The 21,891-nt window shown below is 37.9% G+C and overlaps 1 protein-coding gene and 1 pseudogene across 3 annotated transcripts; one reads left to right on the top strand and one right to left on the bottom strand.

Annotated features, from left to right (window-relative positions):
* The first annotated feature begins 313 nt into the window (after positions 1-313).
* LOC118909089 (calaxin-like) lies at positions 314-16,002 on the top strand (annotated as a pseudogene).
* RBM48 (RNA binding motif protein 48) lies at positions 14,460-21,800 on the bottom strand. Of its 3 annotated transcripts, none has more exons than XM_036879270.2 (5): positions 21,650-21,800; positions 20,926-21,116; positions 19,528-19,673; positions 17,529-18,070; positions 14,460-16,667 (listed from the first exon to the last, which is right to left on the bottom strand). In XM_036879270.2, exons 1-5 carry the CDS (start codon positions 21,758-21,760, stop codon positions 16,581-16,583), a joined length of 1,077 nt encoding a protein of 358 aa, XP_036735165.2. In that variant the 5' UTR covers positions 21,761-21,800; the 3' UTR covers positions 14,460-16,580. The 3 variants fall into 3 exon arrangements, with proteins under 3 accessions (XP_036735165.2, XP_057360501.1, XP_036735164.2); XM_057504518.1 differs by having other exon boundaries at positions 17,529-17,881; XM_036879269.2 differs by lacking the exons at positions 20,926-21,116; positions 21,650-21,800 and adding an exon at positions 18,760-18,799 and having other exon boundaries at positions 19,528-19,663.
* Positions 21,801-21,891: the final 91 nt, after the last annotated feature.

Below are 21,891 nucleotides of genomic sequence, written 5' to 3'. Positions count from 1 at the left end.
TGATAGTAAGTAGTATCAGGTATCACTTTAAATAGTGTTTAGCCCCACAGAAAAAGTAAATGTTGAAATTGCTGTTGTATTTCAGATCAGAATAACATTAATGAAATCACTGCATTGTAATGAGTGGTAACCACCATCGTTGCATATTTTTCTAACTACTTGAGAACCTTCTGCATCTGGTTGCTGGAATATTGCTGTGGTCACATTCTGTGTTGAGTGTGGAGTAGTGAACTGTGGAATCAGCACCCCAGGGCGCCTAGGTTTGGAGCTAGGCCATCTGAGAAGTCGGCTGTGTGTTAAAGCTACACTTGACATGGACCAGAAGGCTCAGAGGAAACTGGTGGACGCCAGCAGTAGTAGTGTCAAGAGCTGTAAGTACTAACTAACACTGCCTGTGCAGACATTGGTAGCCATAATTGGACATTAACGAGCGCTTTATAACCCCAAAAATAGAGTTCTTCTATTTCCTATCTAACATTTGACCATTAAAAAAAACCAGTAGCAAGTAAACCATTATCCCTGCACTTAATGCCAAAAACACTTTAATCACCAGGTATCCTAAAATACATTTGTGTATTTGGGAAGAATAGCTTGAGAATTTACATGATGACTTAAGTGCTAAAGGATCATCTGCCAAGCAAGAACTAATTTTATTATAGTCTGAAATTGAGTAAGATTTCAAAATATAAACGTTGACTTTGACCAGTTCCCTGAATTTACTGGCACAAAACTCCGAGGAAGATGTTTGCTCTATTTCAGTGGATTGATAGAAATATACATGAACTTTGGATGTTGAAGAAATGGCATTGTGCCTTGCATTGTGTTTATAAAAACAAATCTTACAGATTCTGAGGGATTCCTTATTGTGACAGACCTTAGAAAGTAATCTTGTGAATTTTGTTTCTCAGGCACAACCACAAATAATGCTAACTGGTAATTCTGAGAATTTGTTTTTAGACTTTGAAAAAGTTGCTTTCATTTCAGCCTCATGATGGGACACCTCCATTTCCCATTGTGTGACCTTGATAAGACAGGCACCACCTTGTCTAAGAACCTCACTGTGGACCTAATTCACTGTTCTTACTCCAGTTCTATTATAAATTATCTAAACTCCTTAAGCTCTTCTAGGGACTGTTTTTCAGCCCTGCTGTCATACAAACCCTTAAAATCCATCCAACAGATTTAGCCAATGTTGAATGTAATGAGAAATAGCATGTCATTTGCTGCTATCTTAACAGAGCCTGAGTTCTGTAACATTCAAAAGGAAATTTTACTTACTTTAAAAGTGAAATTCCTCTTCCTGTCCTAATGAAATTATTTTTAGCAGTGTCTACTATCCAAATGTGTGTAACATGTTAATTTGCTATTTGAAAACAATTCTCTGTAATAGTCTGTAGATAGGAATATGTGGTCAGACCCATATCCCATGTCTTCTACAAAGAAGATAAAACAATTGTCAGAAAAGAACGAATTGCATTCCTTTTCTTTTCCAGAACTTTTGACACTTATTAGTCCTTGATTACTTTATTACACTCAGATTACTAATATCTGATGTTTATTGAGCTCTTCATTGGTGAGACACTGGTTTACCTTCATCTTTAATTCTTAGAACAAACCCAGTGAGATGTTATTTTCCATGTTTTCAGGGGATGAAACTAAGTCTCGGATAAATTGTCTAAAGTTATACAGTGAACTTTCTGATGGAGAAGGAGCTAGAACCCAGGTGGTCTGAGGCAGTGCCTGCCCTCAGATTATCTTAATTTCTCAAGATAATCCTATTGATCAGCATTATAGACCCTCATGGTAATGCTGTATAGTGCTGTTCCAGAGTATGTGCAAAATGAAAATTTGTCAAATTCAGCTCAGTGTTTGTGTTCTTCCAGTTGAGACCGGAATAGACACTGGTCTCATGATTGGAATTCGGTTCTTAATGGGCACCAATGGGGAGGAATGACTAGCGCTGCCTTGGTTTTCAACAAAGGACTGTCTTATTATTTCTCTTGTCATTCAAAGTTCTAATTGTCCCATGTGGCAGAAAGTTGAAATGGTTTTTCCTGAGCTTTCCTCTCTAGCTTCTTAGGGGGAAGAGAATTTGTTAGACCCTTCTGTGCCAAGTGGCATCTTCCAGTCCAAACCGCTACCACTGCATGACTTTTCTCAGATGCTCAGCTGGTTACCTCCAGTGACCTCACAAAGGAGATTCATTTTTTTCATATGACTGTCTTATATTTTAGATCTAGGTAACTCCTACCTATTGGTCTTCGTACTGCTCTCTATACAGCTGCATTATCAAATATGGTGACCATTAGCTACATGTAGTTATCTGAATGTAAATTAAAATTAAGTAGAATTATGCAGTAGAGGGGGTGAGGCTTTGATAATATGGGTAACTGTTGAGCCACTGTGCTGTGTATTTGAAACCAACATAAGATTGTATACCAATAATACTTCAATTTTTAAAAATGTAAGTAGAATTTAAAATTCAGTTTTGGTCATAGTAGCCACTTAGGGCTCCATTACCACAAGTGGGTTGTGGCTACCAAATTGGACAAGATACAGAACATTTCCTTCTTGAAAAGTTCTGTTGGTGCTGCTCTGAGTTACACAAATAGGTAGTTTCCCTTTCCAAATAATAGTCCTTCTATCAAGTGGGAGAAGCAGGTAATTACCTCAGGGTATAATAAATGGCTTCATTGGTGTGCAATTGTGTGTTCTCAAAAGGCTTAATTTAATGCTCTGCTAACATTTTTTGAGCAAGGAACCTGCATTTTCATTTGGCATTGGGCCCACAAATTCTGTAGCAAATCCTGACTGTATCTTTTATTCATAGTACGGTAGGAGTATCTCCATCATCAGAATCACCAAAAGCTTTGTATTGAAAATACAGGTCTCTGGATACCACTCTAGGCATACTAAAAAAATCTCAAAATGTGACCAAGCACCCAGATTGTTCACTCTGTGTGTTAGGCACAGTAAGGTTTGAGGATTCCTGATTAAAGTTACCTTTTCCAGGTGAAACCAGTTCTGTCTGACTAATGTCAGTCCCAGCTTGACTGGTATTAAGCTGGGAATTCTTTTTCACATGTATTGTCATTTAGCCATACTTTTTCTGCTTACATGGAGAATCTTTTAAAAGTTAACAAACTTTTTTAAAACTAAGGAAAAATTTTAAAGCTTCCTAGTAATTTCTTGTCTTAGCACAGGTCAAGAGTTAAATTCTACAAGCTCCCCCACTTCAGATGTTAATCATAAGGCCAGGTTGTTACCTATGCTTTTGACTGGCTATATACCAGAGATTCCCGTTATCCCCTTGGGTTCATTTCATTGGCTACAGTTCACAGAACTCAGGAAAAAACAGTTAATTACTAGATTACCGATTTATTATAAAAGCATATAATCAGAACAACCAAATGGGAGATATGCATAGGGCAAGTATGTGGAAAGGGTGAGGAGCTTCTGTGCTCTCGCTGATAAACGTGCTCATCCCGGAAGCTCCCGCAGCCCTCCACTTGGGTGTTTTGGAGACTTCGTCGTGTAGGCACCAGAGACCTTTAACTCAGCTTCTTTCCCTTCTGGAGGTTGGGAGTAGGACTGAAAAAGCCTTTTCATCATGGCTTCTGATCAAGGTTTTAATCATGGTTCGGTGTTTCTGGTGACCAACCCCCATCCAAGAACCATCAACAGTCACCTCATTAGAACACATGAGGTTCTAATTTGTTATCATTCCTATCACCCAGGAATCCCAAGAGTTTGAGAAGTTCTGTGCCGGGAACAAGGGGCAGAGAACAATGTTTTTTTCTCTATTATCTTATGGGTAACACACAATGATCCTAACAAGTAATGCCAGACAAGGAAGTGTTGAAAAGCAAAAGAACGGGAATATGTGAAAGATAACAGGAGCCCACTTGAAAATCCCCAATGCCCAAAGCTTGCACTGTTTGAGCAACAAAATGAATAACATAATATTGGTATAAGATAAATAAATGATTCCAAACTGACATACTTGAATAAATAAATGGAAAAAAACTTCCTTGCAGAACAAGTCCAAAAAGTAACCCTTTCCTAATAAGTGAGCTTACTTCCCTTTTTTTTGAGATACTGCCTCCTAAAGCATAGAATGTGGAAGGGGAAAATAGTAACTTTAGTTGAGAAATGAATAAGACTATTGATAGACTCTATATCTAACCAAATGGTCAGGATTATCAGCCATGACACCTCATGTTAATATCATGTAACCCGATATATGATGAGTATATGTATTTCTGGTGTTCTTCCCCCAACCACTGCCACAGTCTAATCATGAGAAAAGCATTTGACAAAACTAAATTGGACAATCTGCAAGATAAAAATGGTCAAGGTCAAGAAAAGCAAGGAAAGATTGAAAATTACTCAGAGTGAAGGAGACATGACAACTAAATGCATTCTGGATTGGATTCTGGAATGAAAAAGTGGGAAAGTGATAAAATTTGTAGTTTAATGAATAATGTGCCAAGACTAGTGTATTAGTTTTGACAATCATATAAGATGTTAACATTAGGGAGAAAGAAGAGTTTGTGGGAACTCTCTACTACATTACATCTCTTACGTAAATCTAAAATTACTCCAAACTAAAAAGTTTAGGGACATGAGCCAGTCTTTTACATCTCAACATCATACTACTTATCCACAATTTCTTAAGTATTTGCAGTTGTTCCTTGACCACATGTGCAAGGTTCTTAGACATAATAAACATGAATTACATAGATAAAACTCAAGAAAAAGTTATTACCTGCTGGAGATTGCATCTCAAATCCTTAGTTCCTTCATTAGATGACTTGCCAATATTTGACTCAAAGTAGCTCCTGACTCTTAAAACCTCTCTCGTCGGGGATCCATTTTCACAGCACTGTTAGTGCTAACATTTCTGCTCAGATGATAATCTTCATCAGAGCTGAACAGGACTACTTTCAAGCAAGCATCAATATACTGCAGCTCCATAAAGTGAGTCCACACTGAGCTTCCGTTTTCTCCATTTACTAAAAAAAGGGGAGGAGCTTTCCAAGTTTTAGTCCTCAGAGCAACTGCATCCTGTTGTTTGACCTAGTATTGAAAGTCACCTCGCCTCTTTCCCACTTCAGTCTGTGTTGAAATGGTCACAAAAATCCCTTTAGTTTGAAGTGAAGAAGACAGCACACCCATTTCTCTAAGGAAGGAGTATCAGAAGTCACATTATAAAAAGAGCATATGGGATGGGATGTGTTATAACGGAAAACAGAACCTGTCACTTCTGGATTCACCATTCATAAGGTAGTTTAAAGAATCTATTGCCAACGTAATCTTAAATGCAAATCTAATCCCATTAACTTGCCAGTCAAAATTTCTCAGCTACTACTGTAAAGTCAGACACACCAAACCACCTGTAGCTCTCGGAACATCACTGCATGCCTTCAAGCTGCCTCCTGGCAAATGCTTAATCCTTCTGCAGGCCTTGACTCAGGTTATACCTCCTTGGGACCCTTCTCAATCTCTTACTGCCTTCCCCCAGCTGATTATTCCTTCCTTTGAGTCACCGCCAAATACCATCAATCATAGTGCTTGTAATACTTTATTGCACTTTATCTCTTGACCAAAGTGTAAACTATGAGGGCAGGGACCACACTGTATTCATTGCCTGGGTCACTGGAGGTCCTTAGTAAATGCTTACTGGGTGGATAAAAATGACCTTTATGTCATATTTCAGGGCTTATAGTTATGGAGTGAAGCCAGAGAATCTAAGTTTATAAAATAGTATAAGATGCTTTTGTAATTGCTTATTCTTTTTTTTTTTAATAAGGTATCATTGATACACACTCTTATGAAGGTTCCACAAGAAAAGCAGTGTGGTTATTACATTCACCCTTATTATCGAGTCTCCCCCCATCCCATTGCAGTCACGGTCCATCAGTGTAGTAAGATGCCACAGAGTCCCTATTTGTCTTCTCTGAGCTACACTGTCTTCCCTGTGACCCCACACACACCATGTACACCAATCATGAAGTCCCACAACCCCCCACCCCTCCCCTTTGGTAACCACTAGTCCCTTCTTAGAGTCTATGAGTCTGCTGCTATTTCATTCCTTCAGTTTTGCTTCGTTGTTATACTCCACAAATGAGGGAAATCATTTGGTATTTGTCTTCCTCTGCCTGACTTATTTCACTGAGCATAATACCCTCTAGCTCCATCCGTGTTGCAAAATGGTAGGATTTGCTTCTTTCTTGTGGCTGAATAGTATTCCATTGTGTATATGTACCACATCTTCTTTATCCATTCATCTACTGATGGACACTTAGGTTGCTTCCATATCTTGGCTATTGTAAATAGTGCTGCAATAAGCATAGGGGTGCATATGTCTTTTTGAATCTGAGAACTTGTATTCTTTGGGTAAATTCCTAGGAGTGGGATTCCCAGGTCAAATGGTATTTCTATTTTAAGTTTTTTGAGGAACGTCCATATTGCTTTCCACAATGGTTGAACTAGCTTACATTCCCACCAGCAGTGTAGGTGGGTTCCCCTTTCTCCGCATCCTCACCAGATTTGTGGTTCTTAGTCTTTTTTGATGCTGGCCATCCTGACTGGTGTGAGGTGATATCTCATTGTAGGTTTTATTTGCATTTCTCTGATGATTAGCAAATGTATAGCATCTTTTCATGTGCCTGTTGGCCATCTGAATTTCTTCTTTGGAAAAGTGTCTTTTCAGATCCTCCGCCCATTTTTTAATAGGGTATGTGGTTTATTTCTCTTCTGCAGTCTAATTCATCACTGGATAACATTTAATTACATTAAATGTTGCACCATTCTTATACAAAAGTCTCACTGAAAAGGGAAAAGCTGTCTCCTGGGTGTAGGTTCTTATGCTCCCTCATACAGGGTGAAAGTGGTTTCAACACTGACTGTAGCTGTGCATGACTGTATAGCATCACACTATCACAAAAGTATTCTTCCCGTAATTCTAAAAATGTTCATATACATTTTGAGATACATAAATTTGGGGAAAATATTACTTCTGGTAGGGTTGTGTTGCGAACTCGTATGTATGTTCATAGATGGGAGAAGCTAAAAAAGACACAGCTCATCTGATGCTCTGGAGTTTTATGCCTGGTTCCAGGTATTTTGCTAAAACATTTAACTAGAGTACAGACTCCACAAGGGCTCCTTTACTGCTCTACCCCCAGGACCTGAGCAGCGTCATTTGTGGGATGAGTGAGTGACTTGTGGTAGTGCTTAAAGCGAGATGGAAGTCCCTTGCCAGCGACAGATTGGTCACTTTGCACAGTGCAGATGGACAGGCCCAGGAAATGACAGACTCACTACCCAAATACATTGAAAAATGTTCTTTGTAGGTGACATAGTGAAGTGTGTGCTTAGTTTTTATACTCTGAGAATTATAATATTGAGAAATGCACACACACACACACTTTATGTATATATGTATAGTATGATCAAAGGTTTTAAAAAAGTATCTCCTTTATTGTAGTTTCCTAACTTTTTTTTGAGGTCTATAAAATTCTTGTCTTTGTGTTTTACTTAAGACCTGAGAAGTCATTTTACTAAAGGGGATGTCCAGTTCTGAGACACATAATACACATAAAACTAATAGCCATAATAAAATTTTATTCCTTAGGAATCTATGTATTTTTTAAATCGTATATTGGAGTGAGGAGGAAGCTCTTTTGGTAGGTTCAGAAGACACTTTCACAGAATAAATAGCATTTCAGTTGGTTCATGTTAATCTTAAGCAGAAAGAAACTAGAAAGAGACTGCATAGCAGCAACAGTATAAATAAAGGCATAGATGATTAATTGAGCATGTTGAGTTGGAAGAATTGAATATTGAAACATGGGGCTAACAGGGTAAATTGAATACATACCATAACGTTTATGAATGCCATGCTATCAGCGTTGAATCTTTCAATTAGCAAAAGGGATCAAATACCCTCTAGGAAAAAATTTTGTGAATCAACTCAAACAAACATTGGAGGCAATGGGGTTTCTTAGGAGATTGTTGAAATTATCTAGGAAATAGCAGTAGGGACAGAGAAGAGGAAAAGGATATTAATAAAAGTTGGAATTGATGATAGCTCTTTAAATACAGAAGCTATTATTTACTTATAGTTTCAAGTATAATTTCAAAGCCTTATACTTGAATGATTTCATTATACTGGTTGATTTCAAAGCACTCCAGAAACAAGAGGCTATATTCTACCAAGCATGAGGATATTGCCACTGCATATTAAAAAAGTAAAACTATTAGCATCAGCTTTGACATCATCAACTAAGGTAATGTAGTTATTAAAACATACTTCATAAATGCCAAGACAGAAAGCAGAATCTTAGGTATGTAAATTTATAATGAGCCACTTCTAAAAATAAGGCTAGAAACAAGATATGGAAGCAACCTAAGTGTCCATGAGTAGATGAATGGATAAAGAAGATGTGGTACATATACACAATGGAATATTATTCAGCCATAAGAAGAAAATAAATCCTACCATTTGCAACAACATAGATGGAGCTAGAGGGTATTATGCTCAGTGAAATAAGCCAGGCGGAGAAAGACAAGTACCAAATGATTTCACTCATCTGTAGAGCATAAGAACAAAGCAAAAACTGAAGGAACAAAACAGCAGCAGATTCACAGAACCCAAGAATGGGCTAACAGTTACCAAAGGGAAAGGGACTGGGGAGGATGGGAGGGAAGGGAGGGATAAGGGCGGGGAAAAAGAAAGGGGGTATTACAATTAGCATGTATAATGTGGGGGGGATGTATAATGGGGAGTGCTGTGCAACACAGAGAAGACAAGTAGTGATTTTACAACATCTTAGTACGTTGATGGACAGTGACTGTAATGGGGTTTGTGGGGGGTCTGGGTGAAGGGGGGACCCTAGCAAACATAATGTTCTTCATGTAATTGTAGATTAATATAACAAAAAACTTCAACAGAAACACCAGTGGGGATGCCCTTAGGCAGCATGGTGTCCCCCACACAAAAATAATAATAATAAGGCTAGAAACAAGATATGGAAGCAACCTAAGTGTCTATCAGTAGATGAATAGATAAAGAAGATGTGGTACATATACACAATGGAATACTACTCAGCCATAAGAGAGAAACAAATCCTACCATTTGCAGCAACATGGATGGAGCTGGAGGATATGCTCAGTAAAATAAGCCAGGGGGAGAAAGACAAATGCCATATGATTTCCCTCATTTGTGGAGTATAAAAACGAATAACTGAAGGACCTAAACAGCAGCAGACTCAGAGACTCCAAGAAGGGACTAGTGGTTACCAAAGGGGAGGGATATGGGAGGGCGGGTGGGGAGGGAGGGAGAAGGGGATTGAGGGGTATTATGTTTGGGACACATGGTGTGGAGGATCACGGGGAGAACAGTGTAGCACAGAGAAGGCACATGGTGGATCTGTGGCATCTTGCTGCACTGATGGACAGTGACTGCATTGGGGTATGGGTGGGTACTTGATAATATGGGTAAATGTAGTAACCACATTGTTTTTTCATGTGAAACCTTCACAAGAGTGTATATCAATCATACCTTAATAAAAATAATAAAATAAGGCTAGAAAATAAAGTACCTAAAGGATTGATTCGCCAATGTGGATTGAGGACCGGTTTCAACTGGCTACACTGGTTTTATCTGGGGAGCATTTAAAGATAAGATTCTGGGGGTCTGTCCCCTGAGCTGCTGCCACCAGGGAATCTGCACCCTTACTTCGTGCTATAACACTGAAAAGTTATGTTTTTTGATGTTTATCTATAAGGTTTCATATCAACTCTGTTCCTTACAAAAATAATTCTCATATCCAATCCATAGTTGCCTCTCCTCCAGACTAGATACACAGGAACAGAAGGCTGCATCTTTGTTAACCACTTCTTTTTTTATCCAATTATTTTATATTTTTTAATCAATAAAATTTTCCCCGATTTTATTGAAATAATTGACATACATCACTGTATAAATTTAAGGCAGACAGCATGATGGTTTGATTTACATATATTGTGAATTGAGTACCCCAATAGGTTCAGCTAACATTCATCTTCTCCAATCGATACAATAAAAAGAAAGGAAGAAAAGAACGGAAACAAAACTTTTTCCTCCTGATGAGAACTCTTACTGGAATTTACTCTCTTAGTGAACTTCCCTGTACATCATACTTCAGGGTTAGCTGTAGTCATCATGTTGTACGTTACATATCAAGTACTTACTTAGCTTATAATCGAAGGTTTTGACCACCTTCCTTTAATTCTCCCTCACCTGCCTCCTGCCTCTGGTAACCACAAATCTGATCTCCTTTTCTATGAGTTCTTTTTTTTTTAAGATTCCATATATAAGTGAGATCATGCAGTATGTGTTTGACTTATTTCACTTAGCATAATGCTTTCAAGGTCCACCTATGCTATCATAAATTGTAGGTTTTCTTCATTTTTTCTGGCTGAATAATATTCGATTGTATATAATGCACCACAACTTCTCTACCCATTCATTTATGAGTAGACACTTCAGTTGTTACTGTCTTGGATACTGTAAAGCTGCAGTGAACATGGGAGTGCACATACCTTCTGAGTTAGTGTTTTTGCTACCTTTGGACATATTCTCAAAAGTAGAATCGATAGATCATATGCTTGTTCTATTTTTAATTTTTTAAGGATCCTCTGTACTGTTTTCCATAGTGGCTGTCCGAATTTACAATCCCACCAACAGTGCACAGAGGGTCACTTTTCTCCACATCCAGGCCAGCATTTGGTTATTTCTTCATTCTGATTACAACCATTCTAACAGACATGAGGTGATACCTCATCATGATTTTAATTTTCTTTTCGACTAGATGTTGAGCATCTTGTCATGTTCCTGTTGGCCTTTCATATATCATCTTTGGACAGATGTCTATTCCTTTGCCTACTTTTAAATTGGGTTGTTTTTTTGCTGTTGACTTATAAGAATTCTTTATATGTTTTTGGGTATTAACCCCTTATCAAATATATGGTTTGCAAATAATTTTTTCCCATTCCCCAGGTTGTCTTTTCTCTTTGTTGATGGTTTCTCTTGCTGTGCAGAAGCTTTTTAGTTTGATGTAATCTTATTTGTTTTTTATTTTGTTGCTTGTGCTTTAGATGTCAGGATATAAAAAAAATCATTACCAACACTGATGTCAAGGAGCTTTCTCCCCATATTTTCTTCTAGTTTTGTGGTTTTGGGTTTCATAACATTTTTAACTCTCAGTTTCAAATTCCAGAAATTAATAAAAATCTTTCTTTTCACATCCCAAGGGGTAATCTGATGGAAAGAAATATAATAAACAGTTCTTTATTTTTAAATTTTTCTATCATATAGACCAAAAATTATAGTTTGTATAAATTGTTTTCATTGTTTTAAAAATTATATATTGAAATAGCTAAGGAGAAGACCAAGATATTTTAACTCTTCTTTCTCAACTCTTTAAACTTCTTATGCTTTGAAAGTCTGTTTTGAAGTTTACTACTTGAATGGTAATGTCTGTATTTCTCCAGAGGAAATATTTGACATGTTGAAGAGTAGTCTACACCAATTGTCATCTGAAGAAGAGACTGATGAAGGAGTAAAAGAGTTGGTAGATTAACTCTGAAGAAAATGGTAAGAATGAAAAATTGTAGTTAATTACATATAATCAAGAGGATGTCGGGTAAAGCAAAAATGAAGAAATGATTTGTTTCCCTTCACTGTAACTGTAACCTTTATGAGGGCAGGCGTTTTTGTTTGCTCTCTGCTATCCATTGCTTAGAACAGTACCTGGCTGTTAGTGTGTGCTCAATAAATATTTATGGTGTGGCTGGGTGATTAAATGAACCACTATGCAAAATGAATGTTGTATTATTTTAAAATATTTTACTATCAGTAAAACCTCATTAATTGGGGGCAGGGGAGAAATTTAGTTCATATAAAATTGGATGCTACTCTGGGGCATGTGGTGGGGACTTGATAATAGGGGGTAAGGTAGTAACCACAATGTTGCTCATGTGAAACCTGAGTATAAGATTGTATATCAATGACACCTTAATAAAAAAAAATTGGATGCTATTCCAGTCTGTCTTCATGACCTTAGCCCTCTAATCTATCTGAATGCTCATTTTAATAACATAATACAAAGTCCCTTATAGAGAGCTGACTATGTACCTACCAGGCCCTTCACAGAACCTTGATACATGAACTCATTTAACCCTCAAAACAACTCTGTGAAGTAGAAATTATTATCTGTTTTGCAGGTGAGAAAGCTGAAGTAAAAAGTTTCACTCAAGGTCACACTAGAAAATGGGGTTCCGAATCCATCTTTCAATGAAACAAATAATACCTGCTTATTAAGGACATAGTGATTTATTTCCCTTTCTTACTATGACCCTGAACTGGATCCCAGTAAAGGCTTGTAACTATAAGGCAGCCCAGGTCCAGCTAACCTTTATTACACCGGAGCTCAGGAAAGACACAGATGGTGGGGGCTGCCAAGTCTCAGATTCAGCTAACAGAGACTCCAGAGTCCACTCTTCTATTAGAAGTACTCCGGCTAGCTGCAGGGAGGGCTGAGGGAAGACTTCTTGAGAGAGTGTTTCCCAGTACCAAACCCACCCCCTTCTTTTTTGAAAGAAAATGTTATGGAGTAAACCTTTTTATGACAATTATTCAAACCTTTCTCTATATTAGACTTGCAGCAACTGATTAGGTTGTGTCCAGAAGCGAAAATACAAGGACACATCAAATCAAATCTAAGTTCAATTAAGTACTTACAGGCATTAATAATCTAAACATGCTCCCTCATAATTCATGTCATTCCTGTCATGAATGCTTCACTCCAGGCAAGTCTGCCTTGCTGACTTATACTTCCATGTAATGTCATAATTCAGGTTGGGCCATTCTTCTGCATTTCTTCCCCACCTATCTCCATGCCAAGCAACCTCAGAGGCCTAGGAATAGTCTGCAAGCTTCTTCTTGTGACTCTAGGTCTTCTTGAACTGTTGCTTTTCTAACTCCCAGAACCTTGCTCCTTAACTGAGCAACTTCATTTTTATCCTGTCTCCATGATGGGTTCCCAAGTTAGAGAGCTTATGAGGAACAACTTCTACTACTAAAAATTAAGCTTGAGAATCTTTGCCTTATGGTACTTATTTTATCACAAAATTAGTGATACCATAATGGGCTTCCTCCAGTGTTTTATTTCCCCAATTATGTATGTAAATCTTTTAGGGACAGGCCTATATTTTATTTATCTAAGGTGACTCGGGTGTCTTAGTCTGCTTAACAGAATACCATAGACTGGAGGGCTTAAACAACAGGAATTCATTTCTCACAATTCTGGAGACTGGCAAGTCCAAGATGAAGATGTCAGTCAATTCACTTCCCTGTTGAGAGGGCTCCTTTCCTGGCTTGCAGACAGGCACCTTCTCAGTGTGTCCTCATGTGGCAGAGAGGGAGCTCTGGTCTCTTTCTCTATTTACAAGGACATTAATTACATTATAGGGGTCCTAGCTTCATGATCTTAATTACCTAATTACCTCTGAAAGGCCCCACCTCCAGATAGCATCTCACTGGGGGCTATGGATTTACATGAATTTATGGGGTGGGGGAGGACACAACATTCAGTACATATCAGATATAACTAAATTAATAGGAATAAAGTTAATAAAATAAGTACCTCTTGATTTATGTAAGCAGTGCCTATAGAAGTATGAAGTTACATACAGCCTTATTTGGTAAAACCTTTTATTCTAGACATTTTCCACGCAAAATTAAAAACTATCATTTATCAAGAAGCCATCTTCCTCTCTAGGATTATAATGATGGCAAGATATCTTTTGCAGACTTTGAAAAAGCAGCAGAAGAGGAGAGACTTGGTGGTGGTGTTTGGACCATGTTTACCAGAAGCAAAGGTAGTGTCAACAGCCCAAAGTAGTTGAGGAAAAATTTTAAAGGATCAGAAAGTAATACGTGCTAAATGTTCACCTCTGTAGAGCTTCAGCCCACTGCTGAAGTTCAGGTACCCATGAAGGGCTCAGCCCCTTCCGAGTATTTTAGGACCCAAGACAGTAGAGACTATTTAAGTAACTATATTCAATAAGCTTTTTATATGAGCTTGTAACCTTAGATGTATGTACACAATTCCTGATTTCCTGTATGTTAATGTTATTTTCCCAAAGAAAACCAGGTATATTGGCTTACTTAAGGGGTAGAAGAGTGAATAAAGAGTGGATTCAACAAGTACCCACTATAAACTGCTAGAAAGCTTAACATCTTTCAACTCAAATGTTGTCAATTACGTTTTTAAAAGTTTGGATACATATATAAAACTTGATGGTATTTAATGTCTGCTCATGAAGGCTTTTCATGTATGAATTTGACAAGTTTTCTGAGCTGGAAGAGCCAGCCTAATAATTGATTTCACTCATTAACATTTCCTTTCTTCTTTAATCAACTGTGCTTTGCAAACATACAATATAGGAAGAATCTTATTATCTGAAGTAATTTAGTTGACTTTGTGAACAAACTTGCATAATATTAAGCTATCTCAGCTCGTTTCTCTAACTTGCCCCACTGTAGCTTATTCCCACACTATAATTCTGTCTAGAAATAAAAGGTAAAAAGCAATGTGTGAAAAGGTCAGACTTCTTGTTTTGAGACTGATAGGTGCCATTACAGAATAATGGACTGGATTGGAGTAACTACTCAGGTTTGGCTGGAACACCAACAGTTCTTCAGCTTCTCCTAAGTTCATCTGTAGCCCAGCTATCTACAGCCTTGCTACTCTGTAGTCTGTACACCAGAGACAATTGGTATCATCTAGGAAATTGTGAGAAAGGCAGTCTCAGACTCCACCCTAAGCCAACTGAATCAGAGTATTTTCTTCTTGCCACAACAAACTCTGAACATACTAGTTAAGAAGGTTCATGTTATGACCTACTGATTCAACCTTGCCAGGATGGCTGTCAGTGGTAGTCTTTCTCTAACTATAGTCAAATGTGGTATTTGCTGGCGGGGATGGGGAGGAGCGCTGGCCTCCAGACACAGGACAGATGAGAACCTATTCAAGAGCACAGAACCATTTAGCAGCTCCTCCCTTCAGGAAGAGAATTTTTTTTCAGTTGTAAAATACACCTAAAATTTAACATCTTAACTAATTTTAAGTGCACAGTTCAGTGGCATCACACACACTCACACTGTTAGGCAGCCAGTCTCCAGAACTCTTTTCATCTTGCAAAACTGAAACTCTGTGCTCATTAAACAGCTCCCCATTCCTGCCACCTGCCAGCCCCTGGCCACCACCATCAGAATCTGCATTTTATTAAGACCCTGAGGTAGAGATTCATAGAACCTTGGTCTGAGAAGCTTGATCCAGACAGTAGCTTGCTCATTCCCGTTCTAGGCTCAGCTCCCTACTGTACCTTTTACCTGAAAATTCAGGAAAAAAAAAAAATCTAATTACAAGGAAGTAGGTCCAGACCCCTTGTACACAGCTTCTTTTAATATCATCCACTTTAGAGCCATCCTAGCAAGTTTGAATCAGTAGGTCATAACTGAAGATGAACCTTCTTAATTAATAGCAAATTTAATCCATTAAGCAAGAGGCCCTTAAGGATAGGGAGAAAAAAACAGGCACTATTGGGTATGGACATTCTCAAGTTATTTTTATCAGTAAAAACATGGGAATAGACTGGACATACTTGGATTTCCAAATATGTGGTCCACTGATAATACAAATGTGGGTGTGCCAAAAGTAGTGGTAGAAATCTAGAATTTACAAATACTGATTTGTTTCTGCATGGATCAAGTAAATTCTTCCTAGAGGTAAACTAAAGCATGTATGCTTATTTCAGATTGTTCTAACAGCTTATGTTTTTTACTTTACAGAACTGTCTTGATTTTGAAGCCATGGCATTCAGGCACATCCTGAATTCTAGTTTTTGAGTATGAATCACTTAATGTTTGTATTAAAATCAGAAACAGATCCTGGTTGCCTATCTTTATTTTTACTGTAAAGTTTCTATCTTTGCTTCAACTAACTTACATTTAGTTACTGCAATGTGAGGGGTAAGGTTATAAGAACAGTTTGTGATATTAAGTGTGGATCAAAATAATATCCTATAGTAAGTAATGTTAACTAATTTTATTTATTTATTGTTAACGAACAACCTTGGATCTTGTGTTAAATGCTATGAGCCAGCCATTTACAACTCTCTTTTGCTTCCTCAACCATCAAAGTTGGAAACCTAAGACACTCACCATTCTAGATTCCTCAGGTGGGAATAGGCATGGGCCTATTTCTAGCCAGTAAGAGTAACCAAAGGCATTGGGTGGAGCTTCTGGAGAAGTTCTATTTCTTTTTTTAAGTTGCATCCTTGGCTGGCACGTAATTTGTCCATGACAAACTAATTTTAAAAGATGAAACTATACTAGAAAAATAGCTTGAATGGAATTAAGAAGGAGTGCACTAAATAAATACCAGCCGTAAAATCTCTTCAAGAATTAAAATGACAGGCTACAAATACAAAAGTCTCCTAGAAAATACTGATTTGCTACTGACAATCTATATCCTTCTTCTTTGTTTTAATGGATAACTTGTGTGCACATCTTCCAGCTTGTCCTCTGGAGGCTTTGGCACAGGTGAAGTTACCTAGTTTAAAAAAAGAGAACAACCAAAACTTATTATTTATAGTACAAAACTAAATAAATTATTAGAAGAAATAGTCTATACATCCAGTAGTTCAATCCTTGTCATCACGTTTGAGGCAGAGTTAGTCCAAGTTCAAGGTACAGCCTATGATCTAGGCACAAAGCAAAAGGTTTCTGTCTAAACATTGGTGGGAGAACACTTCTAAAGCCATTTAACAAAAGAAAAACTCTGAGGGGAAAAAGTGAATATATACTCTATTTTAACATTCCTTTAAATATCTGAAATCACTTATTTTATGGATACAGATAGATACCCTGGTTATGCATAACTTGAAACTCAGACAATATCTGCTGTATTTACAGACAAGGAGGCTTGAGGGGAAGAGTGGAAAATTTGGAGAAATAAGCAGAAAATGGTATAATCCTCAATTTCTTAAGAAATTTATATTAACTTAGAACTTAAGAGAAATAAACTGTAAATTTTCCTTAAACACAATAATTTTCTTCTTTGGCTATCTGGGGAGATCTAGGGAGCTTTAAAAAAGGGAGGGCCTGAGCTACACACTCACAGGTTGATCTAACTGACTGAAATCACTGCTTTTATATTTTATATCTATAGTAGTATAAAATATGTTCTGTTCATTGTTTAAAGCTAAGATTAATGCTATCAAAGCAAATATGTTTCTGTTGGTCAAATTCAGTAAATTCAACAGAGACTTTCAAGAGAACACATAAAAAACTAAAAATGAAAAAAAAATTAATGACAATTACTATAGCTCCCACAAACAATTCTCTGTTTAGTTATTTCTTAGTCCTGTAGCCAAATTGTCTTGTAAAACAGCTGTCTTAGGAATGATCGTACCTCTTTCAGTTTATTCCGAATTAAATTCGCTGTTGTATTCAATGAGTCATCATGCATATCTGCTTTAGGGATGTCTGGTAACAGAGGGCCAATCAAAACCCCACGGCTACTTGTGGTTTCAAGACAAGTTCCAAGTTTCTGATCATCTTCTCTTCTCCTTTTCCGCTCCTGCAGTTGTGTTGTCCTAGGCATGAATCTGTCAACTGCCTCTGAAGGAATAATAGCCTTCTGTGCGTGAGGGCAGGCCACTGAGTTTTTTAAAGTTTTCATTGGTATTTTCTGCAAAGAGTCACTGTGGTTATAATGCTGGTTGCTAGCATCCTGAGAGGAGTTTGATCTGTCCACATGCTCCCCTGATGAAGAAGTACATTTTGAGGAGAAATAACATAAAGGCAATTCACAAGAATAGGGAAGACAAGAATCTGAGTTCTTGTCACATGTGGCTGCACAAAATCCAGATGTCTCTGAATAGAAGTCCTGTCTAAAATCTTCCTTCTCTTTGTTATGCTCTGTAACCAGGTTCTTCTTTGACATGTAATAATCTTTATATTACAATTTAAAAGGTGTGGGAAAGGAAAACAGAAATGGTTCGTTTGTTTTCACCATTCAGAAAAGTGTAATTTTAAAAACACTACTTTAAAATGTTAGCATTTTAAAATTTACTGAAAAATTTATCTCTTGAGCAGGCAATACATTCATGTGTTTAAAAGCTAAAAAGGATAAAAAGAATACTAGTGTCAAGCTTCACTCTTCCCTTGCTCCCCCCCATATGCCTGGTTTCCACCCCCAAGTAATCACTATTCTTACTTTATCTGTCCAGTATATCTTACTTTTCCTCCTTCCGTTTACCACTTTTTAACTCCTATAATACCCATTTCTCTGCACCTTTGCATTATCTACTTAACTGTAGCTCTTAAGAGGGCTTTTCCATTTCATTACATAAAGTCTTTTTTTTTACAGCTTTAGAGTATTACACTATATGAATGTACTGTGCTGCTTTGTTTGTGTTTGTTAGTTTTAAATGGAGGCAATATGCTAGGCTCCTATCTTGTAATTTCCTTTGCCACACACACATACAAGTTTTCCTAGAGCTAGTTCAATGTCTACAAATGACCATGGACTCTCAACAGTTCTCTTGATAAATTTTCAGGAATGTTTTCCAACAGTCTTCCCACGTTATTTTTCTCTTCACTTCTACTACATACTTCTTCCCAGTCAGCCATAAACTTACCATATTCAATATCTGTATGGACACTAACTTTGTGTTTCACCTAAAGGGTGGAAATTTGGTAATTAGAGCTTCTAGTACTATTTAGATTTCAGACCACACAAATTATCTTAGTCCAATTCTGACTGCTGTAGTCTTATAATCCATGTTCCAGGTTCCATGACTGTATTCCAGACACTTGGAATTTGTGTCTAGGGAAACTCAGTTGGGCATATGGGGCATTTGTTCAGCTGCTAGTAAAAGTGGACCTTTTCTACTTTTAACAGTTTTAGATTAGCAGCTGGTAACTGGTCTGCATAGTTCTTTCTCACTGCCCTTAGGTTAAGTCTCAATTCCTTAGCATGGAACACAAAGCCCTTCATGATTTACTCGCTGTCCACTTTTCTAATCTCTCACTAAAGCCCCTAAAGTAACATAGGTTACCCTGTATTACTCGCAGTTCTTTAAAGTACACAATGCTCATTTAGTCCCTGGACCTTTAAACATGCTACCTGGCCCACCTTTCCATCTTTTCCTCTCCCCTTCTGGGTAATGTCTATTTATCCTTCAAAACTCAGCCACTCTCTCAACCTATAGGAAGTCTTCCACTAACTAACAGCTCTCCCTTCCTAGCCCAGATCACTCAGAGTTCTTCTCAGAATCCCATACTTCCAGTATTGAATACTGTGATCATCGGTCTCTCTTCCCACTAGACTGGGAATTCCATGATGACATATATACCTAGCAGAGTGACTCACAAATAGGAGATGTTTAGTAATAGGCTTTCCATACCTTTATTTTTAGTAGTTCGTGCTATATAAGACTTCCTCTCCTGTAATTTCTTTCTAGTTTCTTCAATCGTCTCAAATTCTGGAGCATAACACACATGAAGCAATCCACCAAAGAAACTCTGTTCATCCATTTTTCTTTTGGCTGTTCTAAACAGAATACATGGTAGCACAATTTATTCATCCAGATTTACTTAGGATGAAAGCTAACTAGTATTCAATGTACTGATCTAAAGAGCAAAATCCAGCTATTGCTGCATGTATATAATCCACTGTTTTGGGAACTAAGATGCTCTGCTTGTGGATGGTATTGATCCTGTGAGCCAATGCATACTCTTAAAGCCTTTCCTTCCCTCTCCCAGTAGTGTTAACAGGTTTTGAGCTAAGTCATCCACATGTATCCACACTCCCTCTAATCAACTCCAGATCCAGTGGTTAGCCTGAGATACATATCTGTGGTCATGAAAGAGTGATTTTTTCTGTGTTAAATGGCCCTTGAGAGTTAGCTCATACCCAATTTAGTCTTTTTAGTCCAGTGTGTTCCTATAATGGGAATTCATATGTAAGAAATTAATAAAAATATTGTAACTGTAAAATAGTTGTAATTATAAAATAATAGTATTTCAGCAATTGAGGAAATATTGTGTAACAACTAATAAATGACATAAGAGGATGGTATTCATTCAACAAATACATATTAAACATCTATGATTGGCCAGCTATTACAACAAACATCCCAGTACTTCTGTGCTCAGGGAAAATGACAAGAAATACTTGACAGGCAGTGTCCTAAGTGCTTCACTTGAATTAACACTTCTCAACAACCCTATGATGAAACTAAGGCCCAGGAGGATTAATAACTTTGCCATGCTCACACTGACTTGTGAACTAGGATTTAAACCCAGAATGCAAACTCCACAACCCACTGTATAGGTGCTGTGGGAAATGCAAAAGCTCTAGAAATATGCTTCCCCAACCATGAGGAGCTGGCAAGTAGGTTAGGGAAGTAAGATTATGTAAAAGCAACCTTAGAACAATACATGACCCCAACAATCAAGTGCTTTCATGGTAGGTTATTTGTAGCACAGAAAAGAAAATACGGTTTTTAATAGCAGGGAAGGATGTCCAAGGTCATGATGTCAGTAAGCAGTGGAACTGGAAAACTTCCTCCAAACTTAATTTTTAATCTACCACACTGTGTGACAAAAAAGTGTTAAGCATGGAAATGACATGATGGAAACTGTTTTGCTAAGGCTAACATTTAAGAATAGTGGAGGAAAGTAAGAACAATACCGGGCCTTATTAGCTTATTGGGTAACTCAGGCATGAATCAGGGAACCTGGAGCCAAAATGAAAGCAATGGGAAAGGAGAAAATGAGACACTGCTTAATTTTCATATTACCTTGCACTTTGTAAATTCATGTATTTAATAAGATAAACTTCAGTGAAGTCTTCTGCTGGGTATTCATCTAGAGCATTGTACTGTTCAATTGCACCATATAGAGCAAATCTCTCAACTAATTCCTTCATTGCTCCCACTGCAGGAACTCCTTGTATTAATAAGTACTGAGACTCCAAGTTGATTGTATATACCTTAAAGAAACGCAGACACGTTAAATGTTTTCCACAAATGGGCCGTTACAAATCTAGTTTTTTAGAAAAAGCTTTGAAAAACAAATATTCTGTTCAACCTTTTTAAAGAAAGCAGAAAATCAAAGCTATTATCCCTTTCTCTGCATAAAGAATAACTCACCCATAAATAAGGGCCTCAAACTAAGGCACACACTATCTCTATCGACGTGTTTTCCAGAAGTTGACTCGGTAGAAGTTACTATAAAAAGTTAAATAGTCACTGAGTGCCTACCAAGTACCAAGCGCTCTTATAAACCCTAAAGGTGCAAGGACTAAAAAAAAGCCCTGCTCTAGCGGGGCTGACGTTCTAGGAGTTGACCAAGGGAGTCGTGAGAATCTTTGGTACCAAGATACTAGGCTTCCCCATCCCCATACCCGATGCGTAACGGATGTGTCCGCAACCTTTGAAGCCTTTGCTTACCTAAGCTGGGCATGTGGAGCTAGAGCTCACAAAACACTACAAATAATGGCGAATGAAACCAAAATCACTCTACCTTGACAGCGCGAGGCCTTCGCCCCTCCCGATACTTGGCCCGCGAGTCGCATACAGCCCTCTGAACGTGGTGGTCGAATACATTACCAAGCTCCCCGCTACCCGACGCCATGCTGCCGGCTGTGGCCCTTGCGAAGACGACAACATCCGCTTTGCTGCGCTCCCTTTTATCCAATAAGACAGAGGGATGGGTCAAAGCGCGCTGGGATTGGCTGGAAAATCGATAGCGTCAGCCATCATTTC

The sequence above is a fragment of the Manis pentadactyla genome, chromosome 7 (genome assembly GCF_030020395.1).
Source record: "Manis pentadactyla isolate mManPen7 chromosome 7, mManPen7.hap1, whole genome shotgun sequence".
In the NCBI taxonomy this organism is placed as follows: Eukaryota; Metazoa; Chordata; class Mammalia; order Pholidota; family Manidae; genus Manis; species Manis pentadactyla.
This window is presented reverse-complemented; position numbering and strand designations above follow the sequence as displayed.

Excerpts from the sequence above, each read along its gene's own strand:
- RBM48 (XM_036879270.2), bottom strand. The coding sequence starts at position 21,760 with ATGGCGTCGGGTAGCGGGGAGCTTGGTAATGTATTCGACCACCACGTT. Across the intron at positions 19,674-20,925 it reads ATGAATTTACAAAGTGCAAG|AACAGCCAAAAGAAAAATGG; the intron begins GTAATATGAAAA and ends TATTCTGTTTAG. Across the intron at positions 18,071-19,527 it reads ACGAACTACTAAAAATAAAG|ATTATTACATGTCAAAGAAG; the intron begins GTATGGAAAGCC and ends TGTAATATAAAG.